The sequence below is a fragment of the Schistocerca nitens genome, chromosome 8, assembly GCF_023898315.1.
Source record: "Schistocerca nitens isolate TAMUIC-IGC-003100 chromosome 8, iqSchNite1.1, whole genome shotgun sequence".
In the NCBI taxonomy this organism is placed as follows: Eukaryota; Metazoa; Arthropoda; class Insecta; order Orthoptera; family Acrididae; genus Schistocerca; species Schistocerca nitens.
In genome coordinates this window covers 436,593,233-436,613,612 of record NC_064621.1, presented here as the reverse complement: position 1 = coordinate 436,613,612, position 20,380 = coordinate 436,593,233, and the positions used below count along the sequence as shown (strand labels likewise).

Here is a 20,380-nt window from a genome sequence, read left to right as displayed (position 1 = left end):
ATCCGAACTCCGGAGATGGGAACTTGCTCTTCAATATATCCTCTCTTCCCGTTACCCACCAGGCCTCAATCTCCACTAATTTCAAGTTGCCGCCACTCATACCTCACCTGTCATTCATCATCATCATCATCTTTGCCTCTTCACTTCTGCCTCGACTGACATCTCTGCCCAAACTCTTTGCCTCTGTCGTGTCTGCTTGTGTGTGTGTGTGTGTGTGTGTGTGTGTGTGTGTGTGTGTGTGTGTGTGTGTGCGCCACTGTCTCGGGAGTATGGCCCCTGTAGCCAGACTGACTGTGTGTGTGTGTGTGTGTGTGTGTGTGTGTGTGTGTGTGCGTGCGCGCGCGCGCCGGGGGGGGGTGTCTCTTTGTGTGACTCAACATCTCCACTATACAGTGAGTAGCTATCTTCCTTTTCAAAATACTGTTATTATTCCATCCTGGATTTTCCATTATTTTATTTTGAAACAGCAAAGAACTTTTATATAAAATGTTAAACATCCCAATATTGGCCTATGTACGAGGTGTGTTTTTTAAGTAAGTACCGTTTTGCCACACCGCGGCCGCAGCGCTGCGGTCAGCGTTCTGCGCATGCGCTCTGGGTACCTACATCTGTTGTCTACGCACTGACACCATTACAGTCTGATTCTTCCTTGTTTACATTGTGTACTGAGTGTTTAAGATGCCTCCGATAATCTTGAGTCCCACCGACTGTGACGTACATGCTGTTATAAGATTTCTTAGTGCTAAAGGCCTAAAAGCAATCGATATTCATCGTGAGATCTGTGCAGTTTACAGAGAAAACATTATGAATGATGGAATGGTAAGAAAGTAGGTGAGCACAAATGCGCATGATGAACAACAGAGTGGGTGTCCTTCAGTCGTTAATGAAAGTTTGGTGCAGGAAGTGGACAATACGGTGAGAGAAAACAGACACAGATTTCCTCCTTGCGGGATGACTCCTAACGTTTCTCATAGTGTTTTGTATAGCATTGTGACCGAGCATTTGAATTACCGAAAATTGTGTGCACGTGGGGTACCGAAAATGTTGACAGATGTGCACAAAACCAAATGTTTAGACAGTGCATTGACTTTCCTTGAGCAGTACCACAACAATGGTGATGATTTCTTAAGCCAAATTGTTACGGGCGATGAAACATGGGTGGCCTATGTCACACCGGAATCAAAGCAATAGTCCATGGAATGGCGGCATTCAGATTCACCCAGAAAAGTGAAGTTTATGCAAACAATTTCTGCCCAGAAAATCATGTGCACAGTTTTTTGGGACAGAAATGGAGTATTGCTTGTGGAATTTCTGCCTCGTAATGGGACAATCAACACAGCAGCTTACTGTAAGACATTGCACAATCTGCATCGTTCAATCCAGAATAAAAGACATGGCAAATTGACAAAGGGCATCGTTTTGCTGCAAGACAATGCCCGTCCGCATGTGGTGAATCAGACCAAAGATCTCATCACATCTTTTTGATGGGAAACTCTAGATCATCCTCCGTACAGCCCCGAACTTGCGCCCAGTGACTACCATCTGTTACTGCATTTGAAGAAACACCTGGGAGGTCAGTGTCTTCAAGACGATGATGAAGTCAAAACAGTGGTGATGCAGTGGTTAACAAGTCAGGTGGCAGACTTCTATGAGGGTGGTAATCAAAAATTGGTACAACGTTACGACAATTGCCTCAATATTGACGGAAATTATGTAGAAAAGTAGATTAAGGTACAGGCTTTCCTGTAAAAATATCTTAGCACGTCTTTTAATTTCAAAACGGTACTTACTTAAAAAACATGCCTCGTATCTGAAACATGGGTAATTAAGAAAAGAGGTGTAAGCAGATTACAGGTGTGTGAAATGAGATTCCTCCGAAGTGGGTTAGGAATAACACAGAGAGATAGGATGAGGAATGAAGGGTAAGGGTAATAATGAAAGAGGATAAAATCATCAAAGCTAAGATGGTATGGGCACTTAAAGAGAATGGAAAACAAGAGGATTTCCATGATGGTACACGAAATGGAGATTCAAAGTAAACGACCAAGTGGAAAATCAAGAGACAGATGGCTGAAATGTGTCGAGGAATGTGTTACAAAGCCAGAACTGGGCCAGAGTAAACACAGAGAGATGGTGGGAGAACAGGACTAGATGGCAAGACTCGCATTCCAAACAGACCCAGCCTGGCACTGGAAACTGTTCAAGATGATGATGATGATGATGATGATGATGATGATAACAATGGTGATATTAATGGAAAATATTTGCACCACCTTCATTTCAGTGCAGACACTGTCCTATTTATCTCTACTGTAGAGAAACTGTAACAACTGCAGGAATAAATAACTTAACAGAACAAGCTTGCAAGTGAGCCTGAAAACCAACTAATATTTTTTTTATTCATTTGTGTGTTTATTTCATCTGGCAAGATGAACAAAGTGAACAGTCAATATCAACAGTGAAGTCATACAACCACCTGATGAGTTTCCATATTTAAGACAACTGAAGACAATGAATGAATGGACAGCAAGAACTACAACAGAAGAGTAAAAATTGCCTGGTGTGCATTTCATAAAATAAGCAGAGTTTTCAAGACTAAGCTTTTCATGTGTCTGAAAAGAGAAGTGTACTATCTGTGTGTCCATCAGTTTTGTCTTAAGGCATGCTAAATACAAAAACCATTGAGGGGGGGGGGGGGGGGGGGGGGGAGATTACTAGAAGAGACTGGGAAACAAACGTATGGATCAGGGAACAGACTGGAATGAAAGGCTAAATTACAAGTCAGGTGAAGTATACATGGACCAGGGAAGTCTCTTACTGTATTTCTAGAGATCACAAAAGAATTGATATGGTGAGCTATTGGAAAATATACATGTGACAGTAGAAAAGCACAGAATTAGAACGAATGTGTATGAAAGGAGACTGTAATATATGAAAGACTGAAGGCAGCCTTTACCTAGCAGTGGATTTTGAATAACTTTTAGTCCACACAATTAAAGGTTTTGGCAATTATGTCATTTACCTTCATTAGTGAGGTCAAAACAGCATCATTGGAATGTCACACAGAACAGTTTTTAAAAAGGTATTCCTTAGAAAGGCATTTTGTATTAAGACAACCATCTATCAAACATGGAGGAAACTGGGAGAAGAGGTATAATGCAAAACTTGCTCCTCAGTCTCTAATTTTGTAATGGGTTATGCTGTTGCATATGCTGAATAATAAAGCCTAATCTTAATTCCAAATGTACATTAGTAAGAGGAGAAAGAGGCTAGCCAAAGTCAGAACAAGGGTTGATTGGTATTTGCATGGTCCATGGAGTGTAACTGTAATACCTTGGTATGTGGAGGAACAAGACTGACTTACAGTTACAGTACACATTGTCAGTGAAAAATACAACATGCTGACCATTTGCATGATTTTCTTATGCTACTTGATTCTTTACACTAGTGGGTAAGTAGAGACAAATTTTTGTGGGGGGAATACCTCACTCATTTCCATGTTACACTAATGCTGAGCAACAGATAATGTCTGTCTTTTTTTTTTCTTCTTCTTCTTCTTCTTCGAGTATCACATTTATGGAAGTTACTGTTCTCTATCTGTAGTTTTAAACAAACAGAAAATCTACTGGCACCAGAATTACAACTTTTAGCTTAGCTTTCAGACAATTCCATCCTTTAAAGCTAATCATCAAACATCTCTGAACCTTTCAGAAATGCATGTGGTACAATTTAGGAAGCAAAAGAAAAAGACACTTGGAAATTAAAATAAGCTATAAAAATTAGCACATGCAGAAAATGAATCTGTCAAACTTCAACGGCTAAATCTAGATAAGAATTTTGACTGAAATATGCAGCTTCGGTACCTACGGAGTAAATTATATTGTTGTATGCCATAACACATTAAATGTGCCCAGACAGCAATTGCACAGCACTTCCAGGTTTCAGGAAAGTGCATCAGCCCAAGATCGAACCCACCCTGTGAATTAACGACGTGGGCCAGTGAGCCAGCCAGCCTGGATGTGAATATTAGGCTGTTTCCCATATCCCACTTCAGTTACACAATTCATGAATCTTTCAAAAAATGTTCTCACATCTCCACATGGGATAACACTAGATGCAGACAAATGGGGTACCCTATCCCATGGGGAGAAGAGGTGGTGAAAGGACAGACATTCAGCAATCCTCTACTACTAACACAGCCAAATCTAGATTAACATGCCGAGTCCATGAAGACATAGGATAAAAGGCAGGAAAGAGATGATGATTCCACAAGAGATTAGTGAATGAAAATAAGAAAAATGTCAACTTTCTGACATTTTCATGTCCAAAATCTGCTATTATTCACTATGCAAAACTTGCAGAGTTTAGTCATTTAAACAGCAGTGCTACATACAGTAATCCTCCACGATGTATCGAAAATGTGTGCTGGCATTGGGACTAATGGCCTCATACATAATCAAATAATTTTTTGGACTTTACTATGTCTGTCAAATATTTGACCTTGTATGGCACTGTTTAATGTGTTTGTCCAACATTGAGAGTGTTTTGAGAGACATTTTGATTGACAGTAGATTTAAGAAGCTGGAAGACATTGTTAGTGTTGGTGTTTCGCCACATATTTTTAATGAAGAAGAATTTTATTACAACCTATCTCACTGTATTGTGAGTTTTCCCAACTATCAAAACTACAACCAAAGGGAAAAACAAAATGCGAGTAGCAATCACCAAAATGGTAGAGATGTAACATCTTTCGCAGCTATATATTATGCAGGAAGAGGTTACACAGAAAATCAGTACTCTACGCACAGCCTACAAATGGGAGTGCAATAAAATAAAAATACACGAGTTCTCTGATTCTTCTACAGATGAAGTGTATGCTCCCCCATTGTAATATTTTACTGAACAGTCATGAGAGGATCACGCAGAAGAGAATAACTTTTTGCATACTTGTGCGTTCTTTTTCAATGTGAAGGCAAAGTAACTCTGTTATTTAAAGTCTGTCTGTCTGTCTGTCTGAAGAAAGCTGATGTAATCGTCAGGTTCTGAGTGTAATATTTACTGTAGCATATATATATTATAGAGTGAAACATTCCACGTGGGAAAAATATATCTAAAAACCAAGATTCTGTAACTTACCAAACGAAAGTGTTGGTATGTTCATAGAAACAATAACAAACACAAACACACACACAAATTTCAAGCTTTCCCAACCCATTACATGCAGTCTCCCATCCTTCATCAAAGACACCAACCACTTTCTTGAACGCCTGTAATCCTTACCCAATCTGTTACCCCAGGAAACCATCCTTATAACCATTGATGCCACTTCCTTATACACAAATATCCCGCACATCCAGGGCCTCACTGCGATGGAGCACTTCCTTTCACGCCGATCACCTGCCACCCTACCTAAAACCTCTTTCCTCATTACCTTAGCCAGCTTCATCCAAACTCACAACTTCTTCACTTTTGAAGGCCAGACATACCAACAATTAAAGGGAACAGCCATGGGTACCAGGATGGCCCCCTAGTATGCCAACCTATTTATGGGTCGCTTAGAGGAAGCCTTCTTGGTTACCCAGGCCTGCCAACCCAAAGTTTGGTACAGATTTATTGATGACATCTTCATAATTTGGACTCACAGTGAAGAAGAACTCCAGAATTTCCTCTCCAACCTCAACTCCTTTGGTTCCATCAGATTCACCTGCTTCTACTCCAAATCCCATGCCACTTTTCTTGACGTTGACCTCCACCTGTCCAATGGCCAGCTTCACACGTCCGTCCACATCAAACCCACCAACAAGCAACAGTACCTGCATTATGACAGCTGCCACCCATTCCACATCAAAAGGTCCCTTCCCTACAGCCTAGGTCTTCGTGGCAAACGAATCTGCTCCAGTCCTGAATCCCTGAACCATTACACCAACAACCTGACAACAGCTTTCGCATCCCGCAACTACCCTCCCGACCTGGTACAGAAGCAAATAACCAGAACCACTTCCTCATCTCCCCAAACCCAGAACCTCCCACAGAAGAACCACAAAAGTGCCCCACTTGTGACAGGATACTTTCCAGGACTGGATCAGACTCTGAATGTGACTCTCCAGCAGGGATACGACTTCCTCAAATCCTGCCCCGAAATGAGATCCATCCTTCACGAAATCCTCCCCACTCCACCAAGAGTGTCTTTCCGTCGTCCACCTAACCTTCGTAACCTGTTAGTTCATCCCTATGAAATCCCCAACCACCTTCCCTACCCTCTGACTCCTACCCTTGTAACCGCCCCCCCCCCCCCGGTGTAAAACCTGTCCAATGCACCCTCCCACCACCACCCCACTCCAGTCCTGTAACCCGGAAGGTGTACACGATCAAAGGCAGAGCCAGGTGTGACAGCACCCACGTGATTTACCAACTGACCTGCCTACACTGTGAAGCTTTCTATGTGGGAATGAGCAGCAACGAACTGTCCGTTCGCATGAACGGACACAGGCAGACAGTGTTTGTTGGTAATGAGGATCACCCTGTGGCTAAACATGCCTTGGTGCACGGCCAGCACATCTTGGCACAGTGTTACACCGTCCGGGTTATCTAGATACTTCTCACTGACACCAACCTATCAGAACTCCGGAGATGGGAACTTGCCCTTCTCTTCCCATTACCCACCAGGCCTCAACCTCCGCTAATTTCAAGTTGCCACCGCTCATACCTCACCTGTCATTCAATAACATCTTTGCCTCTGTACTTCCGCCTCGACTGACATCTCTGTGGGTGTGGGTGTGGGTGTGTGGGTGTGTTGGTGTTGGTGTGTTGGTGTGGGTGTGTTGGTGTGGGTGTGTTGGTGTGGGTGTGGGTGGGTGCGCGCGAACAGGCAGGCGCGCGCGCGGCAGTTTATACCTGTCCCTTTTCCCCCCCAAGGTAAGTCTTTCCGCTCCCGGGATTGGCGGGATTGGAATGACTCCTTACCCTCTCCCTTAAAACCCACATCCTTTCGTCTTTCCCTCTCCTTCCCTCTTTCCTGATGAAGCAACTGTGGGTTGTGAAAGCTTGAAATTTGTGTGTGTGTGTGTGTGTGTGTGTGTGTGTGTGTGTGTGTGTGTGTGTGTGTGTGTTTTTGTTATTGTTTCTATCAACATACCAACACTTTCGTTATATATTGGTTTCAACTAGCATCTTGTTCTCTTTCTTTACCCAAAAGAGACCACACTATTTTCTTCATGGGCAGAGATTTTGTAGTACCGTGTTTTGCCGCTAGGAGCACATAGAGTGAATGTTCCAGAATCTGGAAGCCAAGTGCCATCAGGAGGTCATGACTAGTTTCGGCAGAGTTTACAGTGACAACTGTGTTGTGTGACTGTCACTTTTGCAATGACTTATTTCAATGAACAGCATGCAACAATGAAATTCTGCCTTTTTGCTCATAAAAAGTGGAACAAAACCTCTTGAAATGGAAGGATGATGCTATGGGGAAAATGCAAGTGTTTGAGTGGTTTTCATTTCAAATATGGCTGATGACAAACCTCATTCTGGTCACCCTTCCATAGCCTGAACACACAAAAACATTGAAAGCATTTGAGCGATCATCAATGAATAATCCAAAAGGACCACTGAAGAAATTGTGGAGCTGTAGAGAGTGAGAGTTCAGTGCAGGAAATTGTGACAAGATTTGGGAATGAAAAGGGTGGCTGCCAAATTTGTGCCACGAATGCTGACTGCTGAACAAAAATAACGTCTTGTGGAAGCATGCTGTACTTTCACAGAAATGTCCTGAAACGATCGTAACTGTTTTTTCAAAAATTATCATAGGTAACTAAACTTAGTGCTATGCTTACCATCCTGAAACAAAGCAAAAATCAAGGCACTGGAAGACTTCCAAGTTCGCCTCACCCCAAGAGAGCTCATAATGTGAAATCAAATATTAAAGCAATGCCGATTTGTTTATCTGATGTGAGAGGAGTCATCCATTCAGCATTTGTTCTGCAGGGTCAGACAGCTAACCACGCTTTCTACATGGAAGTTATGAAAAAAGATTGCCCGAGAGTGCGCGCGCAGCGGAAGTGGCCTGATTTGTGGCAGATGGGTGACTGATTTTCCCATCATGACAATACGCCTGCTCACACAGCCCTGTCTGTACGACAGTTCTTGTCAAAAATGTTATGACCTCCATTCCTCACCCCCAAACTCAACCATCATTGGTCCATACAACTGTTTTTGCCTCCTAGAACGAAGAAAGACCTGAAATGAACGTGTTTTGCTGATGCTGTAGTGAAGAAAAAATGGTGGAGGCACCAGCAAGCATTACAAAAGACTAATTTAAACTATGTTTTGAAAAATGAAATAATAGTTTAAACAAGTTTATTAATGCAAGTGGAGAGTACTCTGGAGGTGACTGCTGATTTGTGCTTAAAAAATATGTAGAACTTGCTGATCCATAAATCATGCACCAATAATGCTGCCAACATTAAGATACTAAAGCAGAATTGTATTAATAAAGCAGTTGCATGTTATTTCTTTCCATGACTTAACTAAGGCTCTATATAGTACGCACAGCTTTGAGGTGCCTATTATTGAGACACTACTATCCTAACTAGGGCAACCAGAAATCTAATATGAAGTCCAGAAACCCTGTTGAATCTTTAATATTCAGAAATATCCCTCTAGTCAAAAAATAAATTTAGAACAAGACAAGAGTAGTTTACTTCAACATCAATTTACTTCACAGTAAAAAAAAAATTGAAAATATATTAATTCTGTCCACTTTTTCAACATATTTGTCACCAGCTGCAACAGAAAGATAACTGTAACAGAAATTACAATAAGGAAACCCATGTAAAAAATGAAAGAATATGCTGAACACCTAATAGCTGAAAGTACAATAGCCATGACACTGCCATAAAGCATTTCACTTGAAACACCTCCTTAAGGAACACAGTTTCATCCCAATCTGTCAATTACACTTACTCAACTCTGTGTTCACAGAAGTGAGAGGATAACAACAACATGAAATAGGCAGACAACACTGAAAGCCTTGTCAATCGCACTGTCAAACAAAGCCTATGAGTATTCAATTTTTAAGATAGTCCAAACAAGACAACATTTTAGCAATTTCTAAGTCTTTCTTAACAACTTGCGTAATGGGACACTTCGGTAACTGCTTACTGACTCCCTCCACAAATTCAAAAATTGTTCTTCATACATCGAGGATCAATAATACTTATCTCTCCTTTCTCAGAGCTGAATTACAATACCACTGTCTATCATTTCATTATCATGACAGAATAATGGTTCCTGGCTGGCAACAGCAGTAGCCCTGGCTGGTATAGTTCACTTACACACACTGCATTTTCTAATGGTTGTGTCGGAAGGTTATCTTGTCCACCATTCAGGACAACATATTTTCAGTATGCTGCAGTCTGCTGCATGAAGCATTATGTTGCATACCATTTTCTTCTTCAGCTATGTAATTCACACAACAACAAAAAATATTAGTTAAGGAAGATTCAGCAGCCAGTCTTATAACCTGCAAACCATTCATATTTCCGAACACAGAATTTGTCTAAATATCCACATCTACAACTGTACTCCTCAACCCACCTTATGACTGTTGTAGAACAGTACTTCAGATACCACCAGGATTTTCCATACCCTCAACCCTCCCTTTTCTTGCCGTCCAAATTGTGAATGGTGTATCAGAAAACAAATTCCTTTATTTATAATGTAGGAAAAGATAGATTGCTACTTACCATAACGAAGACATGTCAAGTTGCAGACAGGCGTGATTAAAGGCCACTCACTTATAGCTCACGACCACAGTCTTCGTCAGTAAAGTGTGTCCCCTTTACTGGTGAAGGCTGTGGCCGAAAGCTGTGAGTGAGTATCTTTTAATCGTGCCTGTCTACAACTTCACGAGTGTTTTTTATGGTAAGTAGCAAACTATCTTTTCCTACATTGTTGATATTCCAACCTGGAGTTTCCATTGTTTGAAAAACCTTTATTTGTTGCATTTTATTTTTTGTTCCTGAAGGACAAGGCACTACCCACTCCAAACAGTGTATCTACAATAGCAGTTAACACGGGCTTCTGAAGAGTGACATTACATTACTTTGTAGCATGCAATCCACACTTCTTGCACATAGGTTCGTCTATAAACATCAGTGTGGTATTTTTTGTGTCCCTGATCGCAAGTCTTTTCCATTTCTGTTGTTGTTGTTGTTGTCTTCAGTCCTGAGACTGGTTTGTTGCAGCTCTCCATGCTACTCTATCCTGTGCAAGCTTCATCTCCCAGTACCTACTGCAACCTAAATCCTTCTGAATCTGCTTAGTGTATTCATCTCTTGGTCTCCCTCAACGATTTTTACCCTCCACGCTGCCCTCCAATGCTAAATTGGTGATCCCTTGATGCCTCAGAACATGTCCTACCAACCGATCCCTTCTTCTTGTCAAGTTGTGCCACAAACTCCTCTTTTCCCCAATTCTATTCAATACCTCCTCATTAGTTACGTGATCTACCCATCTAATCCTCAGCCTTCTTCTGTAGCACCACATTTCAAAAGCTTCTATTCTCTTCTTGTCCAAACTATTTATCATCCATGTTTCACTCCCATACATGGCTACACTCCATACAAATACTTTCAGAAACGACTTCCTGACACTTAAATCTATACTCGATGTTAACAAATTTTTCTTCTTCAGAAACGCTTTCCTTGCCATTGCCAGTCTACATTTTATATCATCTCTACTTCGACCATCATCAGTTATTTTGCTTCCCAAATAGCAAAACTCCTTTACTACTTTAAGTGTCTCATTTCCTAATGTAATTCCCTCAGCATCACCCGACTTAATTCGACTACATTCCATTATCCTCGTTTTGCTTTTGTTGATGTTCATCTTATACCCTCCTTTCAAGATACTGTCCATTCCGTTCAACTGCTCTTCAAAGTCCTTACCTGTCTCTGACAGAATTACAATGTCATCGGCGAACCTCAATATTTTTATTTCTTCTCCATCGATTTTAATACCTACTCCGAATTATTCTTTTGTTTCCTTTACTGCTTGCTCAATATACAGATTGAATAACATCGGGGACAGGCTACAAACCTGTCTCACTCCCTTCCCAACCACTGCTTCCGTTTCGTGTCCCTCTACCCTTATAACTGCCATCTGGTTTCTGTACAAATTGTAAATAGCCTTTCGCTCCCTGTATTTTACCCCTGCCATCTTTAGAATTTGAAAGAGAGTATTCCAGTCAACATTGTCAAAAGCTTTCTCTAAGTCTACAAATGCTAGAAATGTAGGTATGCCTTTCCTTAATCTATTTTCTAAGATAAGTCGTAGGGTCAGTATTGTCTCGTGTGTTCCAACATTTCTGCGGAATCCAATCTGATCTTCACCGAGGTCGGCTTCTACCACTTTTTCCATTCGTCTGTAAAGAATTGGTGTTAGTTTTTTGCAGCCGTGACTTATTAAACTGATAGTTCGGTAATTTTCACATCTGTCAACACCTGCTTTCTTTGGGATTGGAATTATTATATTCTTCTTGAAGTCTGAGGGTATTTCACCTGTCTCACACATCTTGCTCACCAGATGGTAGAGTTTTGTCAGGACTGGCTCTCCCAAGGCCGTCAATAGTTCCAATGGAATGTTGTCTACTCCGGGGGCCTTGTTTCGACTCAGGTCTTTCAGTGCTCTGTCAAACTCTTCACGCAGTATCGTGTCTCCCGTTTCATCTTCATCTACATCCTCTTCAATTTCTGTAATATTGTCCACAAGTACATCGCCCCTGTATAGCCCCTCTATATACTCTTTCCACCTTTCTGCTTTCCCTTCTTTGCTTAGATCTGGGTTTCCATCTGAGCTCTTGATATTCATACAAGTGGTTCTCTTCTCTCCAAAGGTCTCTTTAATTTTCCTGTAGGCAGTATCTATCTTACCCCTAGTGAGATAAGCCTCTACATCCTTACATTTGTCCTCTAGCCATCCCGGCTTAGCCACTTTGCACTTCCTGTCAATCTCATTATTGAGACATTTGTATTCCTTTTTGCCTGCTTCATTTACTGCGTTTTTATATTTTCTCCTTTCATCAATTAAATTCAATATTTCTTCTGTTACCCAAGGATTTCTACTAGTCCTTGTCTTTTACCTACTTTATCCTCTGCCGCCTTCACTACTTCATCCCTCAGAGCTACCCATTCTTCTTCTACTGTATTTATTTCCCCGACTCCTGTCAATTGTTCCCTTATGGTCTCCCTGAAACACTGTACAACCTCTGGTTTAGTCAGTTTATCCAGGTTCCATCTCCTTAAATTCCCACCTTTTTGCAGTTTCTTCAGTTTTAATCTACAATTCATAACCAACAGATTGTGGTCAGAATCCACATCTGCCCCTGGAAATGTCTTACAATTTAAAACCTGGTTCCTAAATCTCTGTCTTACATTATATAATCTATCTAATACCTTGTAGTATCTCCAGGATTCTTCCAGGTATACAACCTTCTTTGATGATTCTTGAACCAAGAGTTAGCTACGATTAAGTGCAAAATTCTACCAGACGGCTTCGTCTTTCATTTCTCTCCCCCAATCCATATTCACTCACTGTGTTTCCCTCTCTCCCTTTTCCTACTCTCGAATTCCAGTCACCCATGACTATTAAATTTTCATCTCCCTTCACTACCTGAATAATTTCTTTTATCTCATCATACATTTCATCAATTTCTTCATCGTCTGCAGAGCTAGTTGGCATATAAACTTTTACTACTGTAGTAGGCATGGGCTTCATTTCTATCTTGGCCACAATAATGCGTTCACTATGCTGTTTGTAGTAGCTTACCCGCACTCATATTTTTTTATTCATTATTAAACCTACTCCTGCATTACCCCTATTTGATTTTGTATTTATAAACCTGTAATCACCTGACCAAAAGTCTTGTTCCTCCTGCCACCGAACTACACTAATTCCCACTATATCTAACTTTAACCTATCCATTTCCCTTTTTAAATTTTCTAACCTACCTGCCCGATTAAGGGATCTGACATTCCACACTCCGATCCGTAGAATGCCAGTTTTCTTTCTCCTGATAACGACGTCCTCTTGAGTAGTCCCCGCCCGGAGTTCCGAATGGGGGACTATTTTACCTCTGGAATATTTTACTCAAAAGGACGCCATCATCATTTAACCATACAGTAAAGCTGCATGCCTCGGGAAAAATTACGGCTGTACTTTCCCCTTGCTTTCAGCCGTTCGCAGTACCAGCACAGCAAGGCCGTTTTGGTTAATGTTACAAGGCCAGATCAGTCAATCATCCAGACTGTTGCCCCTGCAACTACTGAAAAGGCTGCTGCCCCTCTTCAGGAACCACATGTTTGTCTGGCGTCTCAACAGATACCCCTCCATTGTGGTTGCACCTACGGTACGGCCATCTTTATCGCTGAGGCATGCAAGCCTCCCCACCAACGGCAAGGTCCATGGTTCATGGAGGTAGCCATTTCTGTTAAGGTTTATTTATTTCCGAATTCACACTTTTGCACATTTGAACTTCAATGCAGATTGTTGGGCTACTCTTACTTCAAGACACTATAATGTACATTTTGAATTTAAACCCAAAATAACTTCCATAAGATATGGTTTGTTACTCTATCTCTCCACAAATACCACTTGTTATCAGTCTAAAGACTAGTTTGATGCACTCCACACACTAGTGTATGCTGTGCAAGTATTAATGTAAGTATTTCACTCTACATTTACTTGAACAGGCTTACTGTTTTGACCTTGATCCCATCTACTGCTGCCGGCCGAAGTGGCCGTGCGGTTAAAGGCGCTGCAGTCTGGAACCGCAAGACCGCTACGGTAGCAGGTTCGAATCCTGCCTCGGGCATGGATGTTTGTGATGTCCTTAGGTTAGTTAGGTTTAACTAATTCTAAGTTCTAGGGGACTAATGACCTCAGCAGTTGAGTCCCATAGTGCTCAGAGCCATTTGAACCATCTACTGCTTTCACCCTCCATGACCCTATCACCCTTTGTGTAACATATGAAGTTGGTAGATATTTTTAATTGTAAGATCAGTTTCAGTCGGAGATCATTTTTCAGTACCTGTTGTTCAGCATTATGAATACAGTAAAATTTTCTTGCAAAATGGATGTCTGTAAATTGTAGTAAAATACAAGCTAACAGCAGGTCGGTATCTCCCTCTCCCTCGCACATAGGCGCGCGCACGCGCGCGCACGCACACACACACGCGCACACACACACGTGAAAAAATAATAGTTTTAAATAAAATTTTGCTATGCAAAGGCAGACGCATGGCATGTCAATTACACATCATCCATAGAATAAAGAAATAAAATGGCAAAGAATTTATATAACACCTATTATTATCTTTGCAATAAAATTTTGAATATATTTTTGTTTTCCCATTCTAGTTGTTCATTCAAAGTGAAATGTTCACACCACGGCAGACAAAACAACTAGCTTACCTCTCTCTCTCTCATACAGACACAGAAATACAGCTAAATATGTTGAGAAACAGCCATTGAAAATGGATGCAATACTTAATTCGTTAAAAATCTATAGACATAAAATTGGAACTGTAAAATAAGTAGGAGAGAAATAACCTTAATAAATGAAGAGAAAAAAGAAACAAAAATATGCAGTCATAGCACATATCAGACAAAATAAGCTACATCGAAATATACTATGAAAGAGAGAGAGAGAGAGAGAGAGAGAGAGAGAGAGAGAGAGAGAGAGAGTTTTTCCCACATCTCCTCCCACACTACTGGACCAAGTTCAATCAAACTTGGTACACACATCCCTTACTGTTAGGCAACAATTGCTGTAGGGGTAAGAACTGTCTACCTACCAAAGGGGTGAAAAGAAGTGTATCCCACAACAAATTCCCAGACTCTATTCATCCAGTATTTGGGAATGAAAGCACTAAGAAACTTGCGAAAACCTTGACACACAATTTCAAACCTTTATAATTTTTTCCCCATTTACAATCACTACAAATTGATGAAAGAAAAAAAAAATGTTTATTGCTTACTACTTTTCCGCCATTCAAGCAGTAAAAGTACCGCATGAAGCATGACGTTATAACTTATTACTTGTTTACTACGAACTGTATTCATGACCCATTTTACAGACAGTATGTACATATACCATTGAATGTAAGTGAAAAATAATGTCATTGTATGACACTTGGTACAGGAGATATGGTACTATAAACAATGAAATGTGTGAAAAACTGCCATATTATGCATTATGTTTAAATTTATTACATCATTGTTACTAACTCTATTTGCAACAAATTTCGCAGACAATATCCATGTACGCCACGTACTATATTATATCATTTTACGACACAGTTCAGGCAACGTAACATCATAAACATTAAGCACAAAGCCAGATGCCGCATGGTACAAATAGGAATGCATGGCTGTAAAGAAATACTTGGGCAACACCGGGTTTCTCTGCTAGTATTTAACATAACAGGAATAAAAATTGGTTTTCGGACTGGTAATACAATGCAATCCAATTCAGGACATTAATCTAATATGATACTCCACTACCAACAATCAAGCACACGTAGAATACAGTGCAGCAATTGCAATAAATTTTACATTGGACAACTGGTAGAAAAGTATGTATAAAATATAAAGAACATTGTAACACTAACAAAAAGCAATCCATTGACATTTGCTACAAATTTAAGGAACATAAGGCAAGTAATAGACAAAACTGAAAAATATTTCTATTCTACACAAAGCAGAGAAAGGTAGCCATACAGACCTCATGAAAGAAACACTTCTTCACATTATGTTACACATACAAATTTCATTTTGACTGAACAACTTTCAATGAACAACAGAAAACATAATGAAAATTTTCATGATTTTTTATTACAAAGATAATATTCACCATAATGACAATTCTTTGCCATTTTATTTTATATATTGTTTGGATATTTGTATTTGCATCTACCTATCCATAACGAAATATTATTTATAAAGATTATATTTTGACATTTGTTTCATGGTATACATAACACGAACTATTAACAAAAATTTGTAAGTACTGCTTTTATTTTACTATAATTTTCACACATACTTTTTGCATAAAAATTGTCCTGTCTTATAATGTTGTCCAACAGGTACTCGAAAATGGTCTCCGACAATCTGGTCATATAATTAAAAATAAATTATTCAGCATTGTCACATGTTACATAATGTCATTTTTCCAATACATCAACACTGTGAACACAATCAACAAAAACGTTTCTTTACTTACCCATTCTTTTTACTTATTATTAATCCGGTGATGGACTGCAAAAGTTTAATTAACTAGGTAATTAATTTTTGTCAAAAAGGTCTATCTTCAGCTCTTGCGTAAATCCAGTATACTATCAATTTGCGTCACTGCATGTATACACTGATCAGCCAGAAGATTAAAACACCAACCTACTACTGATATCAACCCATTCAGGTGACAGCAGCATCACCTGGTGAGGAATGACTGGTAGTCAGAGAGAAGCACGATGCATGTAGTATTAGCAAATGTGCTGTCCATGTGTAGAATGGTGACGGTGCACATTCTATCTGATTGTGACTGATGTCAGATTGTGATGGCCCAGAGGCTCAGCATGAGCATTTCGGAAACTGCACGACTTGTCAGCTGTTCGGGGAGTGCTGTGGCAAATGTCTTCAACACATGACAAAACCAAGATGAAACCCGGCATAGACATCATGGCGTTGGGCAGACATGCCTCGTACAGGTATTTCACATTGTAGGCTGGACATACTAGTAAAACAGGACAGGCGGTGAACTGTGGAAGAGGTAATATTACACTTTCATGCTGAACAGAACAGAAGTGTGCCTGAACACCCAGTGCACTGAACACTTCCAACACTAGGCCTCCGAACCAGACAACCCATCCAGATGCCAGTGTTAACACGACAACTTCAGCAACTACGAGTGAAATGGGCACGTCACCAACAGTGATAGTGCATAGCATGGTCTGATGAATCCCAATACCTTCTTCATTATGCCAGTAGGAGGGTGCAAATCTGTGTCTGCCAGGGGAACAGCTCCTTAATGCCTGTACTGTGGGATGGAGACAAGCAGTTCCATTACACTCTGGAGAACACTGATGTGGGTATCCATGTGTCCAGCGGAGTTCATGCAAGGCACCATGACAGCCAAGGAGTATCTTACACTGGTTGGACACCTCTTAACCCCTTCATAACAATCAAGTTTCCCAACGGCAGTGGCATTTTTCAACAACATAATGTGCCATGTCACAAGGCCAGGAGTGTTATGGAGTGTTCAAGGAACGTAATGGTGGGTTCCAATTGTTGCACTGACCTCCCCAACTCTGCAGATCTGAACCTGAACGAACGCATCTCGGATGTGATTGAACATGTCATCAGAGCTCCTTGCCCCCCCCTCCCCCCCCACCCATGGAATTTATAAGAATTATGTGACCCATATGTGGAGATGTGGTGCCAATTCCCTCCAGTGACCTACCAAGGCCTCATTGCTTCTATGCTATGACACGTCACTGCTGTTATCTATGCCAAAAGTGGGCATCCTGGCTATCGGTAGTAGATGGCCATAATATTTTGGTTGATCAGTGTAGATGGTACACACATTAATCAGCCAAACAAGCTTACTGTACCCTCTACATATACAATGACAAAAATTATGTATGAGCGCAGGCTGAATAGTAATGCATCTGAATTTTATATGTGAAAACTTTTGAAGAGTTTTAAATAAAACAAATCTTATTAACATTCTATATCTGTTTTCTTCATGTCAACATACTTATTTCTCAACGCAGGCACCCTGGTGACGAACACATTTCTACTGATAAGAGACCAGTTTGTTGTTAGCATCACTGTAGAAGGTTTGACTTTACTGACGGAGCCATAACCTCACCTTTGCTTGCACTGCTTCATCACTATCAAAGTGAATTCCTTGACAGTGTTCTTTAAGTTGTGGAAACAGATGAAAATTGGATGGGGCTAGTCAAGATTGTATGGAAGATGTTCGATTACAGTGAACCCAAGGCATCAGACTTTTTCCGGTGTTGCAGCAGTTGTGTGTGGTCTGGGACTGTCATCCTGTAGGACAGGGTGCTCATTATGTAGACGAATTGTTCACATTTGTGCTTTCAGTTTCGGAGCCGTCTAGTGGCTGAGGGTTGCAACTTGCTCACAGCAAAGCTTGAAAGTTGACTGAGTAATATGTATAACGTGTAATACCTAACCAACATTGAAAACAGAATAAAAAATTCAGAGCCATTACTTTCCGGCATGCCAACTCGGTACAATGGATTTACTCAGTCCTGAAGATGGTCATCAAAGACCAAAATTAATTACCCAATTAATTAAACTTTACTGGTCCATGACTGAATTTATATTAAATATTCCTGAATCGCTGTGGAACCTTGTTGCTAATACGTTACAAATCGTGTATCCATTTTTTGAGTCAGGTTGTGCCATAAAGCTTATTTATTCACAATTTATTTTAGTATTTCTTCACTGGTAATTAATTTGCCTGTATAGCTGTCCACTCTCTTCTACAACACAACATTTTAAAATCATTGTCTTTTTCTTGTCTGTCCTGTTCATCATTCACATTTCGCTTCCATATACAGCTGGATATCTTTCATAAAGTATTGCCTTTTGAAATGTGATTGTTTATGCAGCAAAACCAACACAAATTTTGACAAAGGAAGGGGCTGGTGGGTACTCACCACCCACTTCTACATTGGACATGGGGGTGGGGTGGGAGGGCAGATACTGTTGCTGCCTCCCCACCACAAATTCACTTAGAGATGTACATGATCGACTGTCAAAGCCAGCAATAAATTATGCTATATGGGTGCAAATATGCAAATAGTATTATGATTAATAGCGATTTTTGCTTCTAACTGAGTCAAACAGTCGCATCCTTGAAGCTACCACCTGTCAGACAACATTAAATGTCTTATAACTTCACATTTATGCTGTCCATTGCTGTCTCGTGTTCCTGTGAAGGAAAGATCCTGTAAATTGGAATGGTTTATATCTTATCTGGAGCTACTTTATGAAGAAAATGATGACTGTGTTGTTCTACGACTGCATTAGGTCTCACAACATGGTGAGCAATAGATCACCACATAAAGAAACTGCTTATGATAAAGAAGGCTTCTGTAACTGTAAATAGCAACAGAACAGTTCGAAAGCCAACAGAAGAGTCACTTTCACCGAGAATCTGCACAACTTAATCAGAAACATGAAAACATCATAATACCTGTCATCAGCCAATTCATGCAACGTATGCCTACTAATGAGAAGGAAGCTGGAACCTCTTTACTAACAATTATCTCTTCACACAAGTTTCTGGACCAAACAGGAAATAACCTTAAAGGTTATGGAACAATCACAGGAAACCTCATGAAACTTCTCAATGAGGGGGGGGGGGGGGGGGGGGGGGAATGATGTACTAGAACTTAGAACTTAAAATCTGGTTGAAGTGTTGAGAGGTCACATTGATGCCAACAAAATACTGGTAATTAGGGCTCTCACAAGACATTGTGCACCAACCAAAACATTTTCCATTTCAATAAATTATGGCATAATTAACAATAAATGTGGCTGGCCAGGAGCAGTTTACTCTTTGTGTATATTATGTTGACAGAGAGAGGCTCAAAGTAAAAGCTTTTTGTATGTTTGTACAGTCTGCTACACGGCAGGGTGTAAGTGCTAGTAACAAATACACCCTTCTAAGACACTCACCAAGAACTGATATTTTTTTTATGGTGCAGCTAAGTCCCACCAAATAGAATTATGTGCATGTAGATGTTATGTTACCACTTGGTGTTGACAAGATGAATCCAAACTGAAGTTATACTAAATTGTCCGAGCCAATGAACTACACTCCTGGAAATGGAAAAAAGAACACATTGACACCGGTGTGTCAGACCCACCATACTTGCTCCGGACACTGCGAGAGGGCTGTACAAGCAATGATCACACGCACGGCACAGCGGACACACCAGGAACCGCGGTGTTGGCCGTCGAATGGTGCTAGCTGCGCAGCATTTGTGCACCGCCGCCGTCAGTGTCAGCCAGTTTGCCGTGGCATACGGAGCTCCATCGCAGTCTAACACTGGTAGCATGCCGCGACAGCGTGGACGTGAACCGTATGTGCAGTTGACGGACTTTGAGCGAGGGCGTATAGTGGGCATGCGGGAGGCCGGGTGGACGTACCGCCGAATTGCTCAACACGTGGGGCGTGAGGTCTCCACAGTACATCGATGTTGTCGCCAGTGGTCGGCGGAAGGTGCACGTGCCCGTCGACCTGGGACCGGACCGCAGCGACGCACGGATGCACGCCAAGACCGTAGGA

At 40.9% G+C, this 20,380-nt stretch overlaps 1 protein-coding gene across 3 annotated transcripts in view; it reads right to left on the bottom strand.

Annotated features, from left to right (window-relative positions):
• The window catches only part of LOC126199329 (poly(A) RNA polymerase gld-2 homolog A-like), a 162,759-nt gene that overhangs the window by 47,277 nt on the left and 95,102 nt on the right, over window positions 1-20,380 (bottom strand). The window contains exon 9 of one of the 3 annotated variants that reach the window (XM_049936176.1): window positions 16,018-16,164. The exons of the other annotated variants lie outside the window; for them this stretch is intronic. Within the exon in view, the coding sequence (XP_049792133.1) occupies window positions 16,121-16,164 (44 nt within the window). The 3' untranslated portion in view covers window positions 16,018-16,120. Of the gene's footprint in view, window positions 1-16,017; window positions 16,165-20,380 lie in introns of those variants that run through there. 3 annotated transcript variants of the gene reach the window in all.